The 21,989-nt window shown below is 36.5% G+C and overlaps 1 protein-coding gene across 1 annotated transcript; it reads left to right on the top strand.

Moving 5' to 3' along the window:
* Positions 1 to 812: 812 nt before the first annotated feature.
* LOC149550478 (uncharacterized) lies at positions 813 to 17,136 on the top strand. Its single transcript, XM_089794476.1, has 2 exons — positions 813 to 1,270; positions 16,497 to 17,136. Exons 1-2 carry the CDS (start codon positions 813 to 815, stop codon positions 17,134 to 17,136), a joined length of 1,098 nt encoding a protein of 365 aa, XP_089650602.1.
* The last annotated feature ends 4,853 nt before the right edge of the window (positions 17,137 to 21,989 follow it).

The following is a 21,989-nucleotide window of genomic DNA, read 5'->3' as shown; positions in this document are numbered from 1 at the left end:
ATGCCATGTGTTTAGTTTCGGCTTTGGCCACTTGAACTCTCTCACGGGATGATCTTGTATCCCTCGACCTCTTTTTTGTGAATTGTATCCTAAATATATATTTTTTAATAGAACAGGACTATTCATCAAAAAAAAAAAAACCAAACATACACTAACCAAGCCTGCCTCCTGCTAAAAAAAATTGTATCCAATTATACATAACTATTAAGATAAATACAATGAATACAATAAGATATTATACAAAGGTATATTTATTTGTCGGAGACGTTTAAACTACAAAATTAATATTTCGACATGTGGAGTCATTAAATTGAGCTGGTAATCCCAGATATCGATTGATTCGATCGCTTGATGGTGTTATTTCTGCGAAATCATTAGTTAAATCCTAACTCAGACGGCACCACAATTTCTTCTTCTTGTCTTGTTTCGGCAAATCAAAATATCCAGAGCGGCAGAAGGTAACATCACACTTCATTTAAGTGAGAAGAATCTCTTAAATCAAACACCTATGACAATAAGTCCGGAAGCACAAGAACAAATTTTTCAATTTTTTAGTTTTAACAGTAAACATCAACCCATTTGATTGGAAATCCACTGCATTCACAGAAACCATAATGCCAATTTAAAAAGACCAGTTTGACAATACAAAAGCAACCAAAAAAATCTTATCTTGAATATTGATCCGCTAAATTGGGAAGAGAGTGTGCTCACAAGAAACCCAAATGGCACTTTAAAAGGACCAGTTTGAAAAAATAAAAATATCATCTTGAATATGGCATAAAGTTGAACAAAGGCTACGGAAAGTGGAGGTCATGGGGAATTCAGGTGCGGCTCACTTTGTACGTTTACTCAACAGTCTGTCAGTTGTTGTGTTCATTGCTCTTGTTATTCTCATCATTTATATAATTGCTCGCTACGTTAGATTCTCCGGAAGAAGAAGATCAGCGACTTTACGCAGTCAAAATCAGTTAGGAGAGGAAAACCCATCAATCATAGATATACCGGTCGGTCTGCAGGAAGAGATTATTGAAGCTCTGCCAACGTTTGTGTACGAACCAGAGAAAATGAAGATTTTGCTTGAATGTGCGGTTTGTTTGTCTGAATTTCAACGGAATGAGAAAGGCAGGGTTTTGCCTAATTGCAATCACAGTTTTCATATAGAGTGTATTGATATGTGGCTCTTTTCTCACTCTACGTGCCCTGTTTGTAGAACAAAAATTGAGGTTTTTTCTCCTCGAAAAAGATCACAATTTCCTGTTAACGAGAACTTGTAACGAGATGTAGTTCACCAGACATGGATGAAGCAAATTTTTTATCTGAAACTGCTATTCACATATCTGTGTTATTGTCAAACTGGTTATGATGGGATATTAAGTTTTACTTTTTTTTAACAGTAGTCTATTGTGACCATGAATTCTGAGGAGGAAATGGGTATTTACTTTGTGGGATGGATCACTGTATAAGTAATGATGTATGAAGTTAGATGATAGATTTAATTTGATAATTATTTTTTTTAAAGATTATTAGAGAGTTTTATATATTGATAAATAAGAGTTTTTTTATGGTAAGTTAAATTGTGATATTGTTAGTGTAATTCGTGAGTCAAAATTTATTGATCCATGTTTCATGAGTAGCAATTTGTATGAATCCATCTCTCGCGAGAATAAATGGTATGTTGGTGTAGCAACTATATCTCCGATGAGATCCTGATCCACCATCAATATGTGCTTTTGGTGTGATGACAAAGTCTAAATGGTACTGGGGCAATGACTATATTTCTAATGAGATCCCTCTCCACCACCACTATGTATTTTTGATGTGATGACAAAATCAATAGTACCAGAACCTGTAAAGTCCTTTACTTATTTGTATTAATATTATAGCTTATGCTAGCATTTGCCATTTATAATTAGATTCTATTTTATGTTTTAAATTTTTATTTTGTAACATTTATTTTCATGAAAATAAGCTTTTGTAAACAATTACTGTAAATTATAAATCAGTAGTTTGACTTAAAATTATACAGTTAAACTATAATAATAAACTATCACCCTTGAACATCACACACTAAGGGAAGAATTAAGCTTGGGAAAAAAGTCAACTTTGACTGTTTAACAATTTTGGTCTAAGAATTAAGTTTATTGTGTGATGTTTAAGTCATTCCATAATAAATCTAAAATACCAATTTTATAACTAAACTTTAACAATTATTGTTGGTACAAGAATTTTGTTAAGAATTTGAAGATAATTTGAACCTTTTTTGTTTTTCCATTGTAGATATCTTTGAACATTACAAAATGGTCCATTAATTGCTTTCCCTTTATTTATGCTTAGCTCATTTAAAAATTCCTTTGAATCAGGTCGTTGATTTGTTTTACTCATTAAATCAAAGGTGACATAGCACACGTTAGTTAGCTGCCAACTAGATATGATTAACCAGATGCCAATTACGTAGGCTACTTGAGAAGACAACAAATTTCATATGTTAATGTTGACAATCTTCCTGCAAGTGGGGAATAATCGACTAAGGCAACTCGCCCACGCAAATGATTAGGTTAATTAATTGCAATGCAAGTAGACAATGCCCGAGTTAAAAGGAAGTAACCAGGCAGAATGTGTAATCTAAGCGAAAGAAAATGAAGCACAATTAGATGATAAGGGAGACCTATATAACTAAAAGAAATCCAACAACCAAGGCTACATCACCCATATACAAAGTAAAATATGAGACAAAAAAGGAATCCACCTGAACAAAAATACATAGATTCTTAGGGGGATATTTATCGATTGTATGGACATATCCATATGTTAGGATTTTTACTATCTCAAATACTTATAATTTAAAAATACTAAACATAAATTAATTTATCATTCATCAACAAGTCAAACAAAAAAAACTGTCAAATACAAGAAAGATACAAATAACTAATATATTGGGCATTCCATATTTCCTCCTCATTTAATTGAGTAAATAAGAAATAGTATTTACCATTGTTTTAATATTCAAAATTAAAAAAAATGTCAATTTCAAGTTCATATCATAACAATCCACATTCAATAACTATTTATTCTCTCATGAGATAAATCTTCAATTGTTATCTCCTCCACTATAGAATGATAAATGCTCCTGGGGTGCTCTCATTCCCCAACATGGGGTTTTGATCCTCTTTCATCTCCTAGGAGAGATGGGAATGCACTTAAGAAGAGCTTAATTTTGTTATAATTTCTTAAAGGAAATTAAAATTTAGAGGAATATCATATGGACTTTTATGTTGATCTTATTTAACAAATTGACGAACATCATATGGATTTTTAGGTTAATCTTGTCGAAAAAATAGGTTTTTCTCAGTGAAAATCTTAGGTGATCCTTGATCATGTTCTAAATTATCACTTTATGACTGGCATGATACCTACAAGATACCTTTCATTTACGAAAATTAGAATAGATTATTACAAACACTTAACCATGTATAACGATGTACTAAGGAACATAATGAAAGCGTGATTAGTTTGATTATTATGGAGGAGGTTAAATGGGTTGTGTTTTCCATGAAAGCGTATAAGGCCCCTTGCCTTGATGGCTTCTCCTCAATGTTCTTCCAACACTTTTGAGAAGTAATAAAAAAGGATCTCACTAGAGCCACTAGAGATTTCCTTAGGACACAAAAGATGCTTAGGAGGCTCAATAGCACATTTATAGTTATGGTTCCCAAGATTAGTGTTTCGAAGACTCTGGAAGATTGTAGACCAATTAGTTTGTACAACACGGTCTATAAAGTGTTCTCCAAGATTCTTGTCAATAGAATTAAACCCTTTCTGAAAAAGTTCATTGATAAGCCTAAAAAAGGCTTTGTTTGAGGCCGACAGATTCTAGACGCAATGATAACTACTCATGAAGTTATCCACAATAAAGAATCTAGGTATGGCTCTCAAGTTGGACATATCCAAAGCTTATGATAAAGTTAACTGGCATTTTTTATATGAAGTCTTAGACAAATTTGGGCTCAAGAATAGTATTTTTAGGCTGATAAGAACCATGATAGAGATTGTGAACTTTTCAATTCTAGTCAATGGTACCCCTTGGGGATTTTTTGGTGTTGGGAGAGGATTGAGCCAAGGGGAGCCAATCTCCCCCCCATCTCTTCATTATGGTTGTGGAGGTTTTAGGTACATATTTCACCAATTTGACCAACTCTGGGAATATTGTAGGTACCAATCTAGGCACTTCCCTTCCCCCAATAGTGAACCAATAGTTTTTTGATGACATCTTCTTGTATCGATGCTCCTTGATGATTGAAGCTAGGGCTTGGAGAAACCTCCTTAATGATTATGCAGAGAATTCATTGCAACATATAAATTTTAGTAAGAGAAAGGTCTACTTTTTAAATACTAATCTGAACCAACAAAGACGTAGAACTAATATCTTGGGCTGCAAATCTTCTAGATACTCACCTTAGTCTTCCACTGACAGTTTAAAATGTCACCAACCAATTTTGGAACTCCATCCTTGAACGGATGCAAAAGAAACTAAGAAGTTGGAAAGAAAAATTGTTGAGTAGTGTTAGAAAGCTCCAATTATTAATTGCATCCTTACAACGGATTCATGTTTATTTTCTTCCACTACTTGAATCTCCTAGAGTATGGCTGAGAAGATGGACAAGCTACAAATGAATTTTTCATTGTCTAGGAATGAATAAAGGAATAGAATAATCCTTTTTAGCTTAGATATGTTTTACAAGCCACAGGACAAGGGAAGGTTGGGAGTCATGAAGACTTCTGACCTCAACAAAGCTCTTCTCACTAAATTGGGTGGCGAATGGTTGAGAATTAGGTTGTATGGTGTAGGATAATGAAAGCTAAATATCTCAATAACACTCATTTTGTTTATTGTCTTAAAGATAATGATTTCTCTCCAGGTTCTAAAATCTAGAACAATTTAATCAAAATAAAAAACCTCCTTAGGCATGGGTTGCAATGGTTGGTTGGAAGAGGGGAGAGGATTAAATTCTGGGATGATTACTGGCTTCGCTGCAATTCTCTGATTTTCAACAAATTTAGCTTCCTAGAGGAAGCTTTAAAGATGGATTTGGTTTATTTTCTTAAAGATAATGATTTTCCTTCAAGCTGTAAAATTTGAAAAAATTTAATCAAAAGAAAAAAATTCCTTAGAGATGGGTTCTAATGTTTGGTTGGAGGAGGGGAGAGGATTAGATTCTGGAATGATAACTAACTTGGTGGCAAGTCCTTGGTTTTCAAAAAATTTAGCTTCTTAGAGGAAAATTTGAAGAGGGCTTTTGGAGAAAAGATTAGTGACTATATAACTAGACAAAGGAGGTGGAAACCCATCACTAAGGTTGTTGTTTTGAATCATTTCAAATCTTTGGTAATGGAGTTCACGGAGTGTCTTAACTCTCATAGAATCTTAAGGTATGCTTAGGAGGATAAATTTATCCAAGACAGGACTTCTAATGGCTTCTTTTCTATTAAGTGTACCCATCTTATGTTTTCTAATAAATATCAAACTCCACCCTTATGTATGAAGGTTTCAAACAACCAACTAATTCCCAAGGTGAAATTCTTCTAGTGGATGACACTGTGAGGTAAAATCCTTATTTTTGACAACCTAAGGAAAAGAGGATTGCATATCCCTAATAGGTGTTACCTTTGTAATGTTGAAGAAGAAAGTATAAAGCACATCTTTCTTGATTGTCATTATGCCTCAAAAGTTCAATCCATAATTTTGCGTATGTTCACCTTGGACTAGGTTTTTCAGAGTGATTTGTAATAGTTTGTTTTAAATTGGGATTGCCCTTTTTTTCATCCTTTACTAAGGTTTCTCTAGAAGCTCATCCTCCCTCATATCTATTATAAAATCCAGAAGGAGAGAAACAATCAAATTTTAATAGAGAAAGAACAACCAAAGGAGGTGGTGGGTAACATGTCGCTCAAGTTCCTAACGGAAAACATTCAATGCAGTAAATGGAAGAAACCCTAGGACCCCCCCATCTATTGGGGAACAAAAGATGGCCTTAAACTAGAAACTCCTAGAGTCCTTTCATGATTTTGAAAACTCAAACTACATCATGAAAAAAAAGACCAAATGGATTCCCCCCATGTACCTGATGTTGAAACACAACTTCGATGGGTTTGTGTGATGAACCTCCTTATAGCAATATCGTGAGAATGCTCGAAATAACAGAATACAAAGTGATAGCAGAACTCAGAATGAATCTACTGATCGCAGGCCACTTCGAGGGGGTAACCTCCTTTGAGCAAGCTCAATACAATAAATTCGTCCGTGCCCATCAAGGGCCTCAACCTATTCTTATATACTGAGTACGATCTAGAAAAGTAATACTACCTATGCATGTGGGATAATAAAATATACTCACGGGACGACTTACAAAGCATATGCGTCCAACAACACTACTCTAACAAAATAAACAGAAGGAACACACAGGTTCCTAACATCCCCTCTCCCTTAGAAAAAAGCTTTGTCCTCAAAGCTTAAGGTGTGGAAATTGTTGTTGAATCTGAAGAAGGGGTTCCCAGGTAGCATCCTCTGGTTGCATGCCATGCCACTGAATCAAGACCTCAGAGATGGAGCGAGAGCGAAGCTGGCGAGTGCGCTGGTCAATGATTGCCACCGGCTCCAGGATAATGGATCCTTCCGTATCCATTTCAGGGAGAGTAGTTTGTGCTCTGACAGTGGTACCCAGAACTTTCTTTAGACAAGAAACATGAAAGACTGGATGAATTCGGGAAGAAGGAGGAAGTTCCAGTTTATAAGCAACTGAACCAATCTTCTGCAGAACCTTATAAGGCCCATAAAATTTTGGGGCCAGCTTATGACGCCCTTTCAGCTTTAGGGAGGATTGTTTGTATGGCTGTAGACGAAGAAAAACCATATCCCCAACTTGAAATGAGCGCTCAGAACGGTGTTGATCTGCTTGCTATTTCATCCGATTACGGGCCATGTGAAGGTTATCCTGTAAGGTACAAAGAATCTGATCCCTGCTGCGGAGAACTATGTCAACTGCCTGGACTGGTGATCTGTTGGGAGTGTAGGGAAGGAGCACTGGAGGTGCCTGACCATAGACTGCTTCATATGGAGTCATTTTAGAGGCAGTGTGGTAAGAGGTATTGTACCACCATTCAGCTAAAGGGAGCCACTTGGCCCACTGATGTTGTTGTTCGGAAGTGAAGCAACGAAGATACGTTTCCAAGCATTTATTGACAATTTTAGTTTGACCATCAGTTTGTGGGTGATAGCCCGAACTCATCTTCAGTTTGGTGCCAGTTTTCTGAAACAGTGCAGTCCAAAAATGACTGGTAAAAGTTGCATCACGATCAGAGACAATGGAAGAAGGGAGTCCATGAAGATGAAATATCTGGTCCATGAAGATTTGTGCAATAGAGGAGGCAGTATAGGGGTGGCTGAGGGCACAAAAATGACTATATTTCGAGAGACGATCAACCACAACCAAGATCACTGTCTTGCCACCGGATTTAGGAAGCCCTTCAATGAAATCCATAGAAATATCAGTCCAAATCCGTGTAGGGATGGGCAATGGTTCGAGCAAGCCAGGAAGGAGGGTCGTTTCACCCTTGTGGCGTTGGCAAGTATCACATTCAGCCACCATCTGTTGAATCGTCTGTTTCATCCCTTTCCAAAAGAAGTTTCTCCTTGCTCGCTCATAAGTTTTGAGGAAGCCTGAGTGCCCTTCTGAAGGAGAAGCATGGAGTTCATAAAAAATAGCCTGATGTAGAGCTGGGTTCTGAGGAAGCACTAGCCGACCCTTGTATCGAAGAGAAGCACCATCCCAAGAGTAATGTGGTATAGCAGAAGGATTATTGGCTAGCTGGTGAATGATTTGAGATAAAGAAGAGTCACTGTCATAGCCCTGCTGAACAGACGCTAACCAATTGGGAATGGGCATAGAAATAGCGGAAAGGGAAGCTTGATTATCAAATGTGCGAGAAAGAGCATCTGCCACAATATTCTCCTTACCCTTCTTGTAGGTGATCTCATAATCATACCCCATGAGTTTGCTGACCCATTTCTGTTGTGTAGGAGAGGATACCCGTTGTTCCAGGAAGTATTTCAGACTTTGGTGATCGGTTCTGATGCAAAAATGACTCCCTAAGAGGTATGGTCGCCACTTCTGTACAGCATGCAAAATAGCCATCATTTCTTTTTCATAAGTAGAGAGGGCTAGATTCTTACCAGAGAGGGCTTTGCTAGTGAACGCAATAGGATGGTCATCTTGCAGGAGAACAGCACCCAATCCATTGTCGCAAGCATCACTCTCAATAGTGAAGGGTTTGGAAAAATCTGGCATTGCGAGAACAGGTGTACTGCACATAGCCTGTTTCAGTTGTTCAAATGCAGTCTCAGCAACAGGGGTCCAGGAGAAGGCATCCTTTTTTAACAGAGCTGTCAATGGTGCTGCAATTTTCCCGTAATCTTTGACAAACTTGCGGTAGTAGCCAGTCAACCCCAAAAAACCCCGAAGGCTCTTGAGAGTTTTAGGATGCGGCCAAGTTTTCATGGCATCTATTTTTGTAGGATCCACCCGCACTCCATGGTGTGCAACAATATGCCCGAGATACTCCACTTCCTCCTGGCCAAACACACATTTAGATAGTTTTGCATAGAGTTGATGATCAGAGAGAAGTTGCAAGACAAGCTCCAGATGATGGAGATGCTCAGCCCAAGTTTTGCTATATATGAGGATATCATCAAAGAAGACCAGAATGAATTTCCGGAGGTATGGTCGAAATATGTTATTCATCACTGCCTGAAATGTTGAAGGAGCATTCGTGAGGCCAAAGGGCATGACTAAAAATTCATAGTGACCATCATGTGTGCGGAAGGCAGTTTTAGGTATATCCTCCTCATTAACCCGAATTTGATGATACCCAGAACAAAGATCTAACTTGGAGAAAAAATGAGCCCCATGAAGTTCATCAAGAAGTTCATCAACAACTGGAATGGGAAACTTGTCCTTTATAGTGAGATGATTAAGTGCTCGGAAATCAATGCAGAGTCGCCATGACCCATCTTTTTTGCGAACAAGCAGAACTGGAGAAGAAAAGGAACTGGTACTAGGGCGAATAATACCTTGCTTCAGTAAGTCACGAACAAGTATCTCGATTTCGGTCTTCTGATGAAATGGGTAGCGGTAGGGCCTGATGTTGGGCGGAACACTGCCAGGAAGGAGCTGAATACGGTGGTCCTCTGGATGAGAAGGAGGTAATCCCACAGGTTCAGCAAATACACCAGAATACTTGTCCAAAATGTGTTGGAGATCGGCAGGAGTACTAGAGACTGCTGATGGCTGCATCTGAATGGAATGGAGCTGAGCGATGACACCATGTGAATTCTTCTTAAGAAGTTTTTCCATACGGTGTGAACTGATGATGCTGAGAGACCCTGGTTGTAAGCCTTTCAAAGTGTGTTGGTGCCCCTCGGCTGAAAACTGCATCCAAAGTTCAGCAAAATCCTAGAGAATGGGGCCAAGAGTGCGTAACCATTGGGCACCCAAAACCACATCACAGCCACCTAAGGGTAAGGCAAACATGTCAGAGCGCATGTTATAATCGCCAATAGAGAGACGCACATTGCGACATTTCCCTTTACAAGGTAAAGTGCCCCCATTGGCAATCATGACTTCAAAGCTAGAGCAGGGATGGATAAAGCAATCAGCCTGTTTGGCTATTCGTGGATCAATGAAGTTATGAGTGCTACCAGAATCAATGAGTATAGTAAGAGGGATCTTCTTGAAGAAACCCTGGACCCGCATGGTTTGTGGAGTAGTGACTCCTGCCAAAGCATGGACAGATATCTCTGGTGGAGCTTCTGGTGAAGGAGGTTCAGGCTGGTGAGGCTCAACCTCATCATCCACTGTTGCCTGAGCATCTACATATTCTTCCAGTTTCGGTGGAGAATCCACATCCAAGAGATAGAGCTTTTGCTGAACACATCTATGGCCCCGAGACCATTTCTCATCACAATTATAACAAAGCCCTTTGTCTCACCTAACTCGCATCTCTGTTTCAGACAAGTGCTTGATCGGAGTAGTTCTGGGAGCTGGTATGACTGGAGGGTTGTGAGAACCTGTGTTTCTGAATGGAACAAAATTAGATCTGGAGCGTTGTAGAGCACTAATCTTGTCTTCCGCTAACTTAGCCAACCCAAGGGCTTCCATCATTGTAGTAGGTCGAAACATTTTGACTTCTGAGCGAAGTGCATCCTTCAGACCACTGACAAAACAACTACGGAAGAATTCATCAGACAAGCCCTCTGTGTGATTAGCTAATTTTTCAAACTCTATCTGGTATTCTCTTACAGTGCCTGTTTGACGCAGTTTAGTGAGTGCTCCTGTGAAATCATCAAAGGAACTAGGGCCAAAGCGCTCCAAAATGAGGGTGCACAATTCTCTCCATGTTGGGCCTACATTAGCCTTGATGTACCAACGGAACCATTGAAGAGCTTCATGTTCCAAATGAAAAGATGCAAGGGGGAATTTGTGGTTATCCAAAGTATTATGCAAGCTGAAATACTGCTCGGCCCTATAGATCCATCCAGTCGGATCAGAACCATCGAAGCGTGGAAAATCAAGCTTTGGTCCACGGAAATTGCCAGAAGAGGACCCAGTATCTCCTGAATGGTTTCGGCTCATGGCTGACTGCTGAAAGTTAAGACCCAGAATTTTGTCATCCAGATCTTGAAGTTTGGTTTTGAGGGATGCCATTTCTTCTTCCATGATTTTTGCTCCTGTACGCGTAACAACCATAAAGCAAGGGTTTTTTTTTTTTTTTTTTTTTTTTTTTTTTTTTGGAATGGGTAGAAGATGAGAAACAAAAACTTTTTTAGTTACGGCAAACTTGGATTTGGGTAAAACTCAGATAGGAAATGGGTGTTCGACGGGTGGTGGGAGACTATCTGGGGACAAGGGAAACAGAAAAATGAGGGTTTCAAGGGTAGGGAGGCGAAATGAGGCGAACAGTCCAAGAGGGATAAGGGAGCAAAATGAGGAATTGAATCTTGTGGCTCAGTTTGGTGGCGATTGGATGAGAGGTGAAAAAGATAGGGCAAACCCTAAAATTAGATAAATGAGGGATTTAGGGCTTTGATATGTAAAATTTGGGGTTGGGTCGCCAAGGAAGGAAGTATGCGAAATGATATTGCAGACGTTCTGCGGAAGTATGAGCAGAAACAGAAAGCAAACAAGGAAGCTACGACTAAAAAACACGACTTAGAAAAATTCACTCACAGACAGAACAACTGAAAAGAGTTATTGCAATAACAAGAGATATTAGAAGTGAGAGGAACCTAAAGGCCACGACAGAAAAAAAAATTTTGATGTAATTTCCACCCAGCGAGCCCAAGAGAGTGCTCTGATACCAGATGTGATGAACCTCCTTATAGCAATATCGTGAGAATGCTCGAAATAACAGAATACAAAGTGATAGCAGAACTCAGAATGAATCTACTGATCGCAGGCCACTTCGAGGGGGTAACCTCCTTTGAGCAAGCTCAATACAATAAATTCGTTTGTGCCCATCAAGGGCCTCAACCTATTCTTATATACTGAGTACGATCTAGAAAAGTAATACTACCTATGCATGTGGGATAATAAAATATACTCACGGGACGACTTACAAAGCATATGCGTCCAACAACACTACTCTAACAAAATAAACAGAAGGAACACACAGGTTCCTAACAGTTTGCTAGAGAAGCATGTGTTGTGAGTAGTGGAGTGGTTAGAGACTTGAAAAGTTACCAACTAATGAATTATTTAGGAAACCTTGGAAACATTTCAAATAATGTCTCAAAGGTTATGGTTCTCTACTAGAGATTATATTTGGTTGTTAGTCTTGGATGGAAACACTTATTTATGGATAGAGATTCAAAAGTCATTATTTTGGAGTCAATGAAGGGGTCTATGAAACATGGTTGGGTCATTACTAGAACAATGGGTGACATTGACACCTCCTAGAAAATTTAGATACTTGTGACTTGTAGCACACTTATAGAGAAGGCAATGCAATGGTAGGCACTATGGAAAGCTTGGGGTTGCATGTCCAAGGTTTAAGGTTATAGCGAAATATGGCAATCCTACTAGCTGATATCTTCACCCTTATGGATTGGAAGAAAAATAATTCATATAGGGAAGAATGAAGTTTCTCTATTGATGGTTTGCCTATTGGTTAGATCTATGATGATGAGATATTTAAAGTATAAAGTTATGATTTTCCTTTTAACATTAATGTTCATCTCTATGGGGGAGTCGCAGACATGTCATGCTAGAAATAAACTTCAAATAAGTTGTAGAAAAAGAGGAATGATGTGACTAATAGATGGAAGTGGAGAGGTCTAATAATTATAAAACACTCTAATTAAGCAAGATCTTGTTAGAATTAATTTAATGGGATTTTAAATTAATCATAATCTTCAAGGAATGTTTGAATTTACGATTGATCAGAGAGGTGGTAGTACACATGTGGTTGCCTTGTGGAAAAGGGATGGAAAATTTAAGACCAAAAATTGTTATAATTACAAAAACTTATGCCTTTTTGGAATGAAGGATACATAATTTTCTTTCATTTTGAAGAATATTTAAGGTGTTATCTTTGCTTCTGGCATAATTATTTTAAGTCTACAAATTTGGAATTCTCGGTGTGTTCTAGTTAGGAGGAAGATATGAGTGGAAATTTGGTTAAAATTGAGCCCACCAAGATTGAGGATAGTGTGAGGAATCCTTGCACTTGGATTATGTTAAAGGTGGGAGGGTTGGTTCCCCTAATGGAAGCCATGGCAAGCTATGATGAGAATTGCTCTTAGCAATTTTTTAGTTCTTGGATGGACAAGAGAGTAATTATTAATAGGATTTATTTTAAGGTGAATGAAGAGATCATTGCTATGGAAATGGGGGTTTCAATAGAAGGAAGAAATTGGAAAAAGTGACTAGAGTTCTGGATGAGATGAGCTTGAACAAAATTTTCAAAGATGACGAGGATTCAATCAGACATAGAGGTAGGTTCCTTCGTAAAAAACTTCCATAATTGTGGAATGAGGTATGCATGGTTATCATGAAGCACCTAACTCTAGAGGGTAAATTCAAGGGTTTCTACTATTATCACTTTTCTTTGTTGAAATATTTTCATAATTGCGACATTTTATCTATCCCTTTTATCCTACTTTAGGAGCTTGACGATGTGGTTTTAGATGTTAGGGGGAGAAAAATAAAGGGCATGAATTATACCATTCTCCATCAGGGTCTTATTCTCTTCCTATATAATTTTCATCTTGCTCTCTACCCCCTAGGTGTGTCGTTTTTGAGAATATTTTGGCCCCACAAAATCTTTTGAGAATTGGTTATGGTACAGGGTCCAGGACCCCACCCCTTAGCTCTCATCTAGCCCTATCCTGTTAGGTAACCCTAAGAAAAATGAACTTGTTATTTTTAGGAATCAGGTAATTAGTACAAAACCCTAAAATTGAAAAAATTATAGATGTTGATCTTGGAGATTTTGAAGAGGAGACTGGTGGGGCCCATAGAAGGTCTAGTAGATTAGCCAAAAGATAGCCTAGACAAAAGAAGATGGTGAATAGGTATCTGGACATGGAGGAGGAGGTGTTAGGCTTTGGAGAAAATGGAAAGAAAAATCCTAGAATAAAAGAGATAGCTAGGAGGAATTTAGAGGAAGGGGATGAGGAATAGAGGGATGCGAAAATTGGAGATGAGACCTCTAGTTTTATGGAAGGGAAGACACAATTGAAGGAAGTTGTGAGTAATCACTCTTCCCATGTCTCTACCAGCTTCTCCATGAAGCCTTACAACTTCAGCCTTAATACCTTTTGGTATCTCTAACCATTGTTGTCTATTAGTGTCAGCCACTTAGTCATTTACAAGGCAAAGTCAAACGGTCATCATTGTGACCGAGCTACTCTATATAGGCCGAGTCATGTACATAAACAAGTATGTGTTGATCTCTATAGTAGTCGAGTAAGTGTATGGTCACCATGTATTTTAATAAGAGTCAAGCTCCTTAGCGACTAAGAAAATATCAAGTATACAAGTGTCGAGTTACATAGTGTGTGCTGAGCACAATAGATGTCAAGCATTAGAAGAGTAATACAAACCAAGGGACAACAATGCTAACCATGAGGAAATAGTAAAGACTGAGAAATGTGGAGTTTACATAAAAGTCAGGAACGAAACAGAGTTTGAGGCAAAACAATTATCAAGCTCACTTGGAAGGAACATTTAAATTTTGTAGAGGTTGTTACAAAACATTTAATACTTACAGAGGTTGTTATAGAATATTTAATACATATAGAGGTTGTTGTAGAATATTTACATGAGGTGGATCACAGATCCCTATGTTGTGCAATCAACAATTCAGATGGAGAGGCTATTATGAAAGAATCTAGAAAACTCTTTATGAAACTCTTTAAATAGAAAATATCTTAACCTAGAAAAAAAGTGTACATGTGCGAGAAAGAGAAGGATTGAGATTAGAAGTCAATGAAGGATTTTGTTATCATCTAATAGAGAAAGTGACCTATTCATAGTAGTGAAGTGTAAGGGAAAGACAAGTAATATCAAATTAGAGGAGAGGATCAGTTAGCAAGGACAAGACTCGAAATCAACTTGCAAAGCATACTGAGAGTCAGGCACTAAATCAATTTTAATCGAATTGAGTCAGGGTAAATCTCTTAATAGAGTGGTCTTAACAAATCTTTGTAAATATCCTAACAAAGTCCTTACTTTGTTGTAAGTGTTAAATCCTCTAACAAGTTGAGACCTAATAGTCTCTTAAGCCTTTAATAGGGTAGACTCCTCACAGGGTAGATCATATCTTATGATCAAACATTGTAACCTTAATTGTTTAACTTTGTTATTGTAGTAGTGAAGATTTGTGGGTGTCATCCCCACCCCAATTTTACCTTCACCTTGGAGGGTTTCTGGGTAACAAATATTGTGTTATGTGTTTTATTTTCGCACATGTGATTGATCAAATTCATATGTTACAACATATTTACATTACAAGTTTTACATGCATGTGATTATTGATAGGTGTGAGTGAATTGGTGAAAAGTTTAAAGTGTTTAAGATTTTGATTCACCACCAACACCCCCCCGCCCTAGTATCTTGTTTATCCTATTTATACCTCCATCAATCAACAAATACCTACCTTGGTACCCAAGCCTCTAAAGATGTCTCACCTATGACTACCTCCTCTCCCGAGAGGAATGATAAAAAAGAAAAAGAGGAGCTTTTATCTAACTCCCTTGTATTGCAAGTTAAGGAGAAAGACCTCCCATGAGGAATTATGTCGTTTTCCTTACTCCGACAAAGAATAGTGTGAGATACTTGTTGTGAATTAAATGAACTCAAAGCTAGGTTCTTAGCTTTGGATGAGAGCTTCAAAACCCTTTCAAGGTTTGTTGTGAAAGTGACTCATGTTGCGGCCACTACCCTCCAGCTATTGTTGTAGGAGAAAGAGGAGGAAGGCCTTAGGACAGAGAACTCTAAGCTTCTATATGGGTTCCTTACTGAAGACTGGGTTAATGTTGTTTTGGTAGAAAAGGGAAATTTTTTAGCCTTTCTCAAGTTGTTGTTTTATTTTTTGTTCACTCAGTTATGTCGGGTTGTTCCAGCCTTGACAATGTTAGATGGTCTTGTATGACCTTAAACTTTATGATTTTAAGACTTTATGTTCTAAGTAGGTATAAGTGGTGTAGCTACTATCGTAACTATGGCTTTTTTGGTAATTGTAATATGGATGCTAGTAGTGGTAATGATATGGCTATGAAGATCCTGTGTTAGGGGGATCTTGGGGGATTAATTTTGTTTTTGATATTAAGGGTTAAGGGTGTTATGGTAATGTGCTTTAGTTGGTCGTAGTTCATTGTTTGGACTACCATTGTTTTGTTCAAGGGCCAACCTCCTAGTTTTTGTTGCATTAATATAAAAGATTAATATAAGTATAATTGTTAATTTAAGTTTTGTCTATATATTATAAAGTGCTTAGGTTGAGTGATCACTATAGATCAAGTCTTGCTAAATACAAGATTTCAACAAATCGTGATGGAATGAAAACCCCTCGATTTTTGACTCTTGACTACATAAATATCAATATATAGACTTTGCAAGCTTGATGCTTGCTAATTAAACCTCCATTACCAAAAAAAAAAAGGATGATGTTTTACTACACAATTAGGTTCTTGACATGTACCTAGTCATTAAATTGAATCAGTAATTGTCAATATCGATTGATTGAATTGGGATTTCGCCAAACGTGCATGCTAAATCACTCATGACGGGTAACTGAGACGGCACCACAAATTCTTCGTCATGTCTTCTTTCGGCAAATCAAGACATTCTGAGCGCCAGAGGGTAACATCAGACTTCCATTATGGAAACTCAAGCACAAGAATCATTATTTTAATTATTTAATTCAATTTTTATTTATAACAGTAAACGTCAATCTGCTAAATTGGCAAGGCATTCTGTTCACACTCACAGAAACCCAAATGGCACTATAAAAAAGAGCAGTTTGAGAAAAAAGATCAAAAATAAAAATCTCATCTTGAATATAGAAAAAGTTGGTAAAAGGCTAGAGAGAGGTGAGGCCATGGGGAATTCAGGTGCAGCTCAATTTGTAGGATTACTCAACAATCTGTCAGTTGGTATCTTCATTGGTGGTGTTATTCTCATCATTTACTTAATTGCTCGCTACATTAGATTCTCCACCAGAAGAATAGCAGCCACTTTTCGCAATCGAAATCTTTTAGCAGAGGAAAACCCATCAATCATAAACATGCCGATCGGTCTGCAGAGGGAATTTATTGAAGTTCTGCCAACGTTTGTGTACGACCCAGAGAAAATGAAGATTTTGCTTGAATGTGTGGTTTGTCTGTCTGAATTCCAGGGGAATGAGAAAGGCAGGGTGTTGCCTAATTGCAACCACAGTTTTCATTTAGATTGTATTGATATGTGGTTGCTTTCTCATTCTACGTGCCCTGTTTGCAGAGACAAAATTGGGGGTTTTTCTGGTTCAGCAGACATGGATGAAGAAAATCCTTTGCCCGAAACCGTTCTTCACATTTCTGCGTAGATGTCAAATTGCTTAAGGTTTGCTATTTATTTTCTTTACAAATCGCCAGATGTACATATGTTGGGCTAATTGGGAGAAACTGTATTGGAAATGTGAATGGAGGGAGAATTGGGTGTAGGCTGTAATACATAATTAAATTAAGGGTCCGTTTGGTTGCGGGAACATGAAAACGGGAATAGGAATACCTATTTTGGAATACTTATTTTCGAATAGAGAATGGAGTTACGTATTCCTGTTTTTGTTTGGTTCATCAGAATCTGATGCGGAATACACGGACTGAAAAATTTATGTTTTCTAAAATTAAAAAAATTGGAATAGGAATACGTATTCCTATTCCATCTATTTTGGTGGATTACCAAATCCTCATTTTTGGGCCAAAATTGGAATACGTATTCCAATTTTTTTCCTATTCCTATTCCGATTTGGTGCATCCAAACAGAGAAATAAAATTTTCCGGAATACACATATGCCTATTCCACTTGTGTTCCCGTTGCCAAACAGACCCTAAGTGAATTCCTTAAAGCTTGAATTATCTTTGGATGCTTGAATTATGAACTTTATGTTGAAATTGAGCAGGTGGTTTGTGAAGTCTACTGTGATGGGTAGAGGGCTAAACAACCTGCCTTTGAATGAAGGAAAATTAATACGAAAAGATAAGCTATCTATTGATAACATTGAAGAATTTTGACTTACACCTCACAACCAACAATTATCATCTAAGAAGTTATTTAAACATATTTAAAAATATATATGTAAGTTTAATGATGATTCACCTTAATTTATCAATGAGTCACCTAAACCATTATAGTCTTGTGATATTGCTATCAAGATTTAACTGTGTGATTTTGAGTCAAATTTATTAACCCATGTTTCATGAGTAGTGATTCAACATGAATCCATCTCTCATGAGAATAACTGGAACACTTTAGCACTCATTAGATCTAGGTGATGCTCGCAAGGGTGAAGCACCGGGACTTCTCAAGAGGTTACCCATCCTAGTACTACTCTAGCCTGAGTGCGCTTAACTACAAAGTTTCCTCCATGGTTAAACCCAAAGCTTGCAACCCCATTTGCAAAACCTTCACCAACTCTAGTGCCTTATGAACCATTAATTAGAAAGCCCCTTAAGCTCATCAATTGATAAGTAGGAGATAATTTCCATAGGAAGTCAAATTGTGATATTGCTATAAGGATTTAACTGTGTGATTTTGAGTCAAACTCATTGACCCATGTTTCATGAGTAGTGATTCAACATGAATCCATCTCTCATGAGAATAAATGGAACACTTAGCACTCATTGGATCTAGGTGATGCTCACAGGGGTGAAGCGCCGAGACTTAGCACTCAAGTGTTATAATTATAATTATGTGGTACACGAAAAAATTATTTTCCAAAGAACGTATTCTAACTTGATATTGACTGACTTATGAGTGTTGATGTCAGTTCTCATTTAATCAACTCGCTTTTTTAAAAAATTGAATAGAGAATTGAAAAGGAAGAGTTTTAAACCATGTTATCCTAGTATGTTGGTAATATGGGTAGTGGCTATGTAGCTAAGAAAAACATTTTTATTTCTCTTACTTTTGACAATTTTTCAAAAAATAACTAAGTGTTCCCCTTTGTATGATGGACATTTTCCATTTCTAGTAATATGGATAGTGGCCAGTAATATGTTGGTAATATGGGTAGTGGCTATGTAGCTAAGAAAAACATTTTTATTTCTATTAGTTTTGACAATTTTTCAAAAAAATAACTAAGTGTTCCCCTTTGTAATGATGGATGTTTTCCATTGTGAGTAATATGAATATTCGTTGGACTAGCTATTATAAATTTTGTGTAAGCATTGTATAGATATTTTGACTAATTTGCTCCATTTATAGTGTGGATGCGATAGATATTTTTTTTTGGAAATGGATGAGCTTTAGACTATTTGGTTGAGTTCTTGAAACCATCAATTTTTAATTCTAGAATGGAGGGACACAAAGTCAAATGTTTTGGCGGATAAGATCTAATGTACACAACATTTTTTTTATAGATAGAAATCAAAAGAGACATAAACTTGTTATAGTGCCTAAATTTTATATATATATATATATATATATATATATCTTGCTCAAAGACAGACAAAAAGGAAAGGAAGGGGAATGACTCGGAAGCCAAAAAAATGTAACCTAGGACTAATAGTTGATTATCTGGATGTATCTATGTAATTAATGATGTATCAAGGCTTATGTTGTTTATCTATCAATAATATTATTAGCAATAGATATAAGCTCTTGAAACATTGAACCCATTTGACAAAAACCCACCATGCAAAGTCTAAATTAAAAAAAAGTTCACTTTATGATAAATGTTAATCTTAAACCTTATCACAAACATTAAATCGCAATTCTAATCCTAATCCTAAACAAGATCATAACCTAAATTGTAAACATAAGTCTAAGCCATTATCCTACCACTAATTTTAACCATAAAAGTAATCATATTCCTAAATCTAACCTCAATCCTAACATTAAACATAGCCTAAGAGAAAAAAACATTACCCTAACCATAATACTACCCATGATGTAGCCCCTTATCCTAATTATAATTGTAACCCTATATATAATCATAACCCCAATTATAAAAATAATCTAAAGGGTATGTGCAAGATCATAGTGTACCAAACTATGGCCTTAAGTGGAAGTGAAAAATCAGCAAATCAGGTTTATGTCAACTTGACACATAATTTTGAAGTGGTTATGGACTTTATATCAAAAAGTTGTAAGAAAATAATTTGTAAAAAATTGAATGTAGTTTCTAAAATACTAGGCCTTATCAGGAGAAAAAAATAATTGATTGGTCAAAAGTTTGAATTTTAATGCAGTACTAAGAAAATTTCAGGGCGAAAATAAAAAGTAGGTGTATGTCTGACCACCTTAATCAAAATCAAATCATAATATTTTTTTAATATAGTTATAGATATGAAAACTAGACTCATGCCCGGATGTGACACATATTTTTTGATATTTTTATTCCAAATAAATAATTAAATATGAATTTTCTACCAAAACTTTTTCGGATTAAAAAAAGTCCCGTGTCTGACCACCCTAACTAATAGAAAATTTGATCAAATTTTTTTTTTTTTTTTTTCTTATACTAGGCGAAGTATAGAATGTGACGCAACTTTTAGATTTAAAAAATGTTATAGCGTTTGAAAGTTATAGCTATTTTTCATTCAGTATGTCAATCAGCACTTTACAATAATCTTCATTGATAATTAACTAATAAATACTTATCGAACTCAAAATTTGACAGAAATTATATTGATGGAATCTAGAGAGCATATTAAAAAACTCATTTCGTTTCATTCAATTTCGATCAAAATAACATTGTCAGACGGCTACCCGAAGTCTGAGTATCACTAAAACTCTCTATAAACATGTCTTTGGGGTTGACTGGGCAAGCTTGGTAAATACCAAGCCTGATCGGATATCCGATTTGACATCGGATATCCGATATGGCTCGGTAGTCAAATTCCAAAAATCTTCAAATTTTGGAAGGAAATTCGATTTAAACGTTCTAGTTTTTTATTTTTAAATTATTTCACTTATATTAATATGTAAAGGCATATTTTAATATATTATATATATATAATAACTTAATGAAAAACATACAAGATATAATCTAGTAATATATAATAATATCTTATGTTAATCTTATTACAATCTATAAATATAATATATATTATTATTATTTTTACTAAATATAATAATGTAATTTATATATATATATAAAATACGTATTATATATTATTATATTAATGTGTATGTTATTAATATATACAATAACGTAATATTTTCATTAAATGTAATATGTATTATATATTATTATATTAATATGTATAATAATATAATATTTATATAAAAACGTAATATTTTTATTAAATATAATATATATTATAAATATTATTATATTAATATGTATGCTATTAATATATTTATATAATAACGTAATATTTCATTAAATATAATAATGTAATATGTGTGTGTGTGTGTGTGTGTGTGTGTGTATATATATATATATATATATATATAAATAATTATATTGATATGTATATTATTAATATATAAGAGTCAAAGGGGGTCATAGGGTGACCTATAACCCTCTTTGACCCATTAAACGATGATATATCTCTTTAGGGGTCCTAGGACCCCTGAGAACATATGTCATCCTTTAATGGGTCAAAGGGGGTCCCTTTGATTCTTTGACCCATTATATGACGACATATGTCCCTAGGACCCCGAGGGACATAGCCGAATCGTTCATATCGGTCAAAGGGGGTCATAGGGTGACCTATGACCCCCTTTGACCCATTAAACAACGACATATGTCTCTAGAGGTCCTAAGACCCCTAGGGACATATTCGAATGGGTATTATGGGTCAAAGGGGGTCATAGGGTGACCTATGACCCTCTTTGACCCATTAAACGATGACATATGTCCCTAGGGGTCCTAGGACCCCTAGGGACATAGTCGAATCGTTCATATGGGTCAAAGGGGGTCAAAGGGTGACCTATGACCCCCTTTGACCCATTAAATGACGACATATGTCCCTGGGGGTCCTAGGACCCCCAGGGACATAGTCGAATCATTCATATGGGTCAAAGGGGGTCATAGGGTGACCTATGACACCCTTTGACCCATTAAACGACGACATATGTCCCTAGGGGTCCTAGGACCTCTAGGGACATATTCGAATGGGTAATATGGGTCAAAGGGGGTCATAGGGTGACCTATGACCCTCTTTGACCCATTAAACGACGACATATGTCCCTAGGGGTCCTATGAACCCTAGGGACATATTCCAATCA

The sequence above is a fragment of the Cupressus sempervirens genome, chromosome 7 (assembly GCF_028749045.1).
Source record: "Cupressus sempervirens isolate cs-2001-9-10 chromosome 7, ASM2874904v1, whole genome shotgun sequence".
NCBI lineage: Eukaryota > Viridiplantae > Streptophyta > Pinopsida > Cupressales > Cupressaceae > Cupressus > Cupressus sempervirens.
Note: the sequence above shows the minus strand (reverse complement) of the source record. Positions and strands in the feature narration are given on the sequence as shown.

Bases quoted from the DNA above. Each gene is read 5' to 3' on its own strand.
- LOC149550478 (XM_089794476.1), top strand. From the start codon at position 813: ATGGGGAATTCAGGTGCGGCTCACTTTGTACGTTTACTCAACAGTCTG. The intron at 1,271-16,496 runs GTAACGAGATGT...TATTTATAACAG, and splicing joins TTTCCTGTTAACGAGAACTT to TAAACGTCAATCTGCTAAAT.